Source organism: Elephantulus edwardii, unplaced genomic scaffold, assembly GCF_000299155.1.
Source record: "Elephantulus edwardii isolate Elephantulus edwardi_28Jun2011 unplaced genomic scaffold, EleEdw1.0 scaffold00032, whole genome shotgun sequence".
NCBI lineage: Eukaryota > Metazoa > Chordata > Mammalia > Macroscelidea > Macroscelididae > Elephantulus > Elephantulus edwardii.
Window position 1 is genome coordinate 11,332,066 of NW_006399782.1, and position 8,039 is coordinate 11,340,104.

The window sequence follows — 8,039 nt, forward strand, 5'->3', positions numbered from 1 at the left end:
TTGATTTTCTGACTCTAGCTCCTCGCACATTTCATTGTAGTATTTTGCTTTGTCATTCCGAGCTGCCTTTTGGAATCTTCTGTTCAACTCTTTAGCCTATTGTAGTTGACTTATTTCACTTAACATGACTTCAAAACTCCATTCAAGGGGAGCTCTGGTGGCCTAGTGGCAAGGAGCTGCAGCTACAACCCCAGAGGCGCACGGTTTGAATCCACCAGATGCTCTGCCGGGGAAGGAGGGACAATCTCCTCCTGTACCAGTCAGATCTGATTTGACGGTATACGCACACAAAAATTAAAATAAAAAAACAAACAAACAAACAAAAAACACAACTCCATTCAAGTCTCCAAGGAAAGGCTGCAAGGAAGCTGCGGCTGAAGAGATCCAAAGGTTTAGAGTGGATCAAGACTCTGAATAGCACCACGCAGCCAAAACCCTGGGGATCAGCAAAGCCTTGTTACAAGCATGGTATGGATGCTGCAGTCAGGGCAATGGTTCAAGTTGGTATCTTCACAGGATCTTATGTCTTTTTGGTTCAAGAACTGGTGCCACCTAGGAGAGTGTTTCAATGATGCTTCGGCTGGGAGGCATGGTGATTAGACGTGCCCAGTGCAAGGACTTTTGGGAGCGGGGATGACTACAAGGTGCCCAAAACTTGGGATCACCAATCTTGGTGTCAATGGGGGCAACCTCACTGTGGCTGACACCTTCTGTTGTAAGTGGAGTGACTTGTTGAACAGGTAAGATTACGGAAGAGGAAGCTTAGAAGTCCAGCTACCTGAATATTGTTTCATGTGCTCAGTTGACAATGACTTTTGTGGTATTGACATGACTACTGGTGTTGACTCTGCCCTGCCCTGGATCACAGAGATTGCAGATGCCAACACGACCACTGCTCAGAGCCACCAGCGGGCGTTTGTGTAAGAAGTGATGGGCCTGGCACTGTGGGTACCTGGCTCTTGTCACCTTTTTCTTCTGGGGGGTTGACTGGGTTTTTATTCCTGGATGTCCACTGGCTAATGACTTGGAGGGACGCCTTTGTCACCATCTAACAGCACAGTGCAAATTCTTTTTTTGTTATTTTTATCCATTGTTCAGGTCTCAGTTGCATAGCAAATAACTGGAAGACCATAGCCGGAATCGTGAGCACTTTAGTCTTGAAACTGATTACTATTGCTCCTCAATAATTTGCAGAGGTCTCTGACTGCAGATTTTCCAAGTGCAATCTCTCGATGTTAATTGTAGAGGAAAGTAAGAGGAAGTCGTTGACAGTTTCAATTTTTTTCTCCCTCTAGTTGTCTGTGAAGTTTAAATAGCTCTAAATTCCTGTATTTATACAGAATCCTTTAGACTAGGAGCCCCTCCTACTTAACTGAGAAGCAAATGGGTGGTGCCCGGGTTCAATGTGGACCCTTAAGGCCCAATAACCAATGAATGCTTAGGCTCTTTACAGAGGCGCCTAGGACACTCCGCTTATCTCGCAAAGCCCGCAGGCGGGGAGGACGAACATCAGGGCGCTCCAGGCGCACGCCGACCAGGAGCAGTTGTCCCAGCCCCTGCGCGCCCCTGGCCACATGAGGCGGAGCCCGGCCCCTAAGCGGCGCGCGCACCCCTGGGCCTCCCATCCCGTGACTCGGCCGGGACGCGCCACTTCCGACGCCGTCCTCCGTTCAGGTTCCGGGGCGCGGCGGAGCGTCCGGCCGCTCGGTCCCGGGCTACGCTCCTCAGTTTCCGGGGCCACGCGCCCTGCGGTGGCCAGGATGGAGGAGGCCGGAGCGGCGGGGGAGAGCGAACTGGACTTGTCCCGCCTCAGTGTGCCTGCCGAGGCACTGGAGACGGAGCTGGAGGCGCGGGGCGAGGAGCGGCGCGGGCCGCGGGAGGCGCTGCTGCGGCTGCTGCTGCCTCACAACCATCTGGCGTCGCTGCCGCGGGCGCTGGGCAGCGGCTTCCCGCACCTCCAGCTGCTGGACGTGAGCGGCAACGCGCTGACGGCGCTCGGGCCGGAGCTGCTCTCCCTGCGCGGCCTGCGCACGTTGCTGGCCAAGAACAACCGTCTCGGCGGGCCCGGCGCGCTGCCCAAAGGCCTCGGCCAGTCGCCGCTCTGTCGCAGCCTCCAGGTGCTCAACCTCAGCGGCAACTGCTTCCAAGAGCTGCCTCCCTCGCTGCTGGAGCTGCGCGCGCTGCAGACCCTCAGCCTGGGCGGCAACCAGCTGCAGAGCATCCCTGCTGAGATCGAGAACCTGCGGAGGTGGGTGAGACCCTGCGGGGAGTTGGGGAGTGGGCGGGAGCGAGTTAGATCCAGGGTGGAACTCCTAGAACCCAGCGGCGGCGAGCCTGCCGCCGATCACACTCGTCGATCATGTAATGGGATTCTTCGAGGCTCTCTCCTTCACTGGTAATGAGTGCTGCCATCTCTGGAAGGGAGCTGCGGTGAAGATCTCATATATGGCAGCGTTTGGCATCTGTTTGCCCAGTGCAGACGTTGGAGACAGTGTAGGGGAATGATCCAAAATGAATAGGCATTCAACTGTGAATGAGGGTTGATACCTCCTTGTTCAGAAGTCTTTAATGGGTTTTCGTGCCTGTAGATCAATGTCCTCTTACCTTTAGCATTGAATTCCACTCTCCTTTCCAACTGGTAGCACTAACTAAATACGTGCTTAGTGGGTGCAATACGTCTCTGTACGTGTACTGTTTCCTTTGCCTGGAGTGTTACCTGTATCTGTCAAACTATTGTTCACCCGGGTCTCCTGCGGGATATGTGTTTTTTTGGGCAACAGTTATTGCCACAGTTGTATTCCTACAGAGTTGCGTTCATCCCTTATTGCATTTGTCTCATTGGTTATAGTTAATAGTTTACAGTCTGCCTCATCTACTAGTTTATTAAGTAAATACATGTTGGATTAAATGGGAGGAGAAACTGGAGAAGCGTGGTAGTTAACTAATCTCTTAGAGATGCTCTGCTGGGGAGTGAGAAGTAAATGAGAGAAACTTCCTTATATGAAGTGTCTTCTGTCAGGTACTTTCATAGCCTCTCGAATTCTCTTAAACAACAGTGTTAGAACGAGAGAGATAATGAGTTTAGTGTAGTTTAAATTGGCCTATGTGTAGAACTCCGGTACCTCAGTTTTGGGCTATCCTTTTGTCATATTCTTATCAGAATTTACTAAGCTGTAAAAGGAAGCTGTTGGGCAAAATGTGTTTCTTTTATTCATTCAGCAGGTAGTACATTAAGTACTTACTCTGTGTCAGGTGCTGTCTAGTTGTTGTTAGGTGCCGTGGAGTTGAGTATGACTTATAGTGAGCCTATGAACAGCAGATCTGAACCCTCCCCTCTCCTGTTATACCATCTATTAATATGCTTGAACTCATTGCTGCAGTCACTGTGTCCATGCATCTCTTAGAAATCGTCCTCTTTTTTGCTTACCTTCCACATTTCCAAGCACGACATCCCTTTCCAAGGAACAGCCTCTTCTAGCAACATTTCCAAAGTATGAGAGTCAAAGCTTTGCCCTCCTTGCCTCCAAGGAGCAGTTTGTTGGTAATACATTGATGAACAGAATTCCTACTCAGGTAGATAACATAGAGGGCATAGGCATTAAATAACCATTAATCTCACTGTTTGGCTAAAATTGTTATAAATTCATGCAGACTTACAGAAACAAAAATAAAATAGCAGGGGGTTCTTGATTTAGTCTGATCCTTGAGCAAGTGACTTTTGAAGGAATAGGGTAAAGTAACAACGAGAGAAGAGTGGGGGTCAGCTCAGGTGAAGAGAACATGTGAAAACTCAGAGACAAGAAGGAAACAACTGCCACAATTCTGGGAAAAATAATGCAAAAGTCCGTTACACTAGTGCATAGTAAGAAAGCAAACAAGAGGAAGAGCGACAAATACTGATTGAGTCAGGCCCCAGAACATGTCAGACCTGTGAGGCTGTGATAAAGTTTGGATTTTATTTGAAGTGCATATGGGAAAGTTTTCCATACATTTCTCACTTTATGGTGCAGGAGTGGAACAGAGAGGGAGAGGAAAGATATTTTGGAGGAAGATTAGAGGGAAGCCTTTGTAGTGGAGTAAGAGATAATAATTGCTTCTACCAGCATGGTACCAATAGAAGTGATTAGAATTAGAAGGTTGGAGAGTTTGAAAGGTAAAATTAAAAATAATAATAAAAAAAAGAAAGGTAAAATTAACCAGACATGACCCTTTGATTTTTATTTAAGTTCAAGATTATTTGAAGCTTTTTCAATTTACTAAAAAGAACCCAGTGCAAATAATACTTCCATCACATGAAAGACATAAAAGACCAAAAAAAAAATCCTTTTATAGAATACCAACAAGATAGGTTGTTACTTAATTTGCTTTTCAATTCTCCTAGTGACTCTGAGAAGAAAATATTCTCCTTTTCTTCCGTGGAAACAGGCTCAGAGAGATTCCCAAGAACACAAAGCCAATAATCAGTAGCAATGAGTTTAACTTCTGGGGTTTTGAAATCCAAACCCATACACACACTGACAGTGTGCCTTTGTTCCCTTGCATATGTGGTCAGGAAATTTTCTGGCTTAATATCTTTGTTGCCCATGTTCAGTTGTGCTTTTGGCCCCACCAGTATATGGGAACTTTTACATCATTGTTTTCGTTGTTCAATTATGTGCTCCATTTCTCTTCACTGATAACAATCAACACTGACTGAGGCTTTAAACCATGCTCCAAATGTAAACTTGGGTTGTGTATGCTCTGAAAAGGTTATGTAGAAATAAGCTCTTAGGGGTGGAAACAGTCTTGGCAATGATCCTTCTTTTGTCAGATGAGGAATTAAATTGCCTGTCTGTGACTGGCATGAGGTCAGATCGTCTCAACTGGGAGTTACGTGGTTTAACCTCCACTAGTAAATTAATGCATTAAAACTTCAAAAATGTAGAAATGGAGGTTCAGTTGCTTAATCCCCAAAGTACTTGCCAAGAACAAACACAGTCTTATCTTACATAAAGGTTCTCTAGCCTTCCTTGTTGATCCTAATATATCTGGTGTACTATGCTGCTTTTAAAACTAGGGCTAGTGTTTTTGAACCATAGGAAGATATTTACCTCGGTGAGAGCAGTTTAGAAAACATAACTCAGCTGTTGTAGGTGCCATCAAGTCGGCTAGTAACAAGATTCTGTGATTGGAATCCTTCCCTGTTCTACTTCTGCCTCATGATCTCTGACATGCTCAAGCCTGTTATTTACAGTCACTGTGTCAGTGTATCTTGCTGAGGGTGATCTTCTCTTCCGATGTCCTTCCACTTTTCCCAGAATGATGTCTTTTTCTGAGAACTAGCACCTCCTGACCACATGCCCAGACTATTTAAGACCAAGCTTGCTTCTAAAGAGCCCCATGGTTGTAATTCCTCCAAGACAAACTTTCTGTTGTTTGGCAGTCTGTGGGATATTCACTATTCTTTGCCAACACCACAATTCAAAGGCATCAATTTCTGTTTTCTGAAAATAGCCAATTTTCAGATTCATAGGAAGCAATTAAGAATTCCTTGGTTTGGATCAGTTACATCTTAGTCTTTAAACTGACATCATTTATCTGCAGCTTTTTGGAGAGTTCCTTGACAACAGACCTCCCAATGTAACATGTTTTTTGATTTCTTGACTGCTAGTACCACAGGTGTTGATTGTGGGTCCAAGTAAAAGGAAATTGGCAACAACTTCAATTTTTTCCTCTATCATGATGTTCAGTGAAAGAGAGGAAGACCATCAACCAGGTGGATTGATTCAGTGATTGCCACAATACGCTTGAGCAAGACAGATTGTGAGGATGGTGGTCTGATGCTGAGGATTTTTGTTTTCTTGACGTTGGGATGTAATAAATATTGAAGACTATAGTCTGATTCTCTGTAGTTAAGTGTGATTATTCGTATGGACTTCCCCTGATGAACTGCAGAGAAATTAGATTGACTGTATCTGCAGAAAGAATTGATGGAGAAGCTCAACATCAACAGTCAAGACAAGACCAGGGACAAACTATAGAATAGACTATCAATTGTTCGTGTGCAGATTTAAATTGAAATGGAAGAGAATTAAAACAAGAGAAACAAAATACAATCTTGTTTCTATCTCAGCTGAATTTAAAAACAATCTCAAGGACAGACTTGATGCATTGAACACTAATCACTGGAGATCAGATGAGTTGGGGGGGGAGGTGAGGGGAGCAGAGGGAGGGGACAGGAAGCGAAATCAAGGACATCCTCCTTGAAGTAAGCAAAAGGGTATTATAAAGACAGGAAAGAAAGAAAAAAACCAAAGTAGACAGTCAGATGGAACTCTGAAAACTTTCACTAGAATGTAGAGAAGCCAAAACAAAAGGAAGAAATGCTGAAGTTAGAAGTGAATAGAAGATTTCAAAGGGGAACTTGAGAAAACAAAGCCGAATATTATAATGAAATGTGCAAAGAGCTGGAGTTAGAAAACGAAAAGTGAAGAAATACCACACCTGGTATTTTTCAAGCTTAAGAACAGATTCAAGCCTAGAGTTTAAATTCTGAAGGATTCTATGGTCAAAATCTTGAATGATACAGGAAGCATTAAAAGAAGATGGGAAGAATACACAGGATTCACTATACCGAAAAGAATAGGTTTACATGGAACCATTTAAGGAAGCAACGCATGATCAATAACTAATAGTTCAAGCTGCTCTGAAGGCATCGGCAAGAAATAAGACCTCTAAGAATTGATGGAATACCAGGTGACATGTTTGAATAAGTAGATGCAGCCCTGAATATGTTCACTAGTCAATACCAAGAAATTTGAAAGATAGCTGCCTGACCAGCTAACTGGAAGAGATCCGTATTTTTTCCCATTCCAAAAAAAGAAAAGAGATCCAACAGAATATGAAAATTATCAATATCATTCATATCACATGCAAGTAAAGTCTTGGTGAAGTTTATTTAAAAAAAGGAAAAAAAAAATGCACGAAACAGCACATCAGCAGGGAATGAGCAGAAATTAAAGCTGAATTCAGAAGAGGCTATGGTACAAGGGATAGCATTGATAGTGTCAGGTGAATCTTGGCTGAAAGCAGAGAATATTTTTAAGATGTTTATCTGTGATCTGTGTTTTATTGACTATATAAAGGCATTTTGACTATGTGGATCATAACAAATTATGACTAACATTGAGGAGAATGTGTATCCCAGAACCCTTAATTTTTCTCATGTGAAACCTATCATGTATATCAAGATGTTGTCCAGATAGAGCAAAGGAACACAGTGTAGTGTAGTTTCAAATCAGGAAATGAATGTGCCAAGGTTTTATCTTTTCTCCATACCTATTTAGTCTTGACCCTGAACACATTATTCAGGAAGCTGTACTCTGTGAAGAACAGTGTGGCATCAGGATTGGAAGAAGTCTGCTCAACAACCTGTGTTACGCAGAAAGTGGACAAGACATGAAGTCTTGTGCTATAGTTAATATGTTGTTGTGTGCTATAAAGTGGGAATAGACTCATAGCTGCCCCTTCAGCAGGTTTTTAATGTCTATAGATTTCAATGAATGAAATTGCCTGTGTTTCTCCCTCAGGGAAGCTGATGAGTTCAAACCTCTTGCTTTTGGGTTGGCCCCACAACTCTTTACCCACAGGGCCACCAGAGCTCCCTCACAGTTAATAGGTAGTAAGATTTAAATATAAGCTGTTTTCCCCACTTAAACTTGTTATTGTTATTTGCCATTGAGTCACCTGCAACTCATAGTGACCCTGTGTCCTAAACCCTGCTCTATCCTGCGCCAATCTCACTGTCTCTGACCCACCTACCCCTCTTACCAAATTTTTCTCTGGCTCACAACTTCTTCTCTTGTATTACCTTACTTTGAGGCAGTACCAAGAGATGATATTTCTATTTGTGCTTCCACTTTTGAACAGATGATTTGCATAAAATGTAATTTAAAAGTTTGTGATGAGTGATGATATTGAACATGGTTTAGTATGAGAATGCTACTTCAAGACAACACCTTTCTTTATCCACAGATGTTGTTGTTATGTGCCGTCGAGTC

At 43.7% G+C, this 8,039-nt stretch overlaps 1 protein-coding gene across 1 annotated transcript in view; it reads left to right on the top strand.

The window, feature by feature from the left end:
- The first annotated feature begins 1,670 nt into the window (after positions 1-1,670).
- Positions 1,671-8,039, top strand: part of LRRC58 (leucine rich repeat containing 58) — a 12,207-nt gene continuing 5,838 nt past the window's right edge. The window contains exon 1 of the mRNA XM_006884252.1: positions 1,671-2,248. Within this exon, the coding sequence (XP_006884314.1) occupies positions 1,761-2,248 (488 nt within the window). The 5' untranslated portion in view covers positions 1,671-1,760. The remainder of the gene's footprint in view (positions 2,249-8,039) is intronic.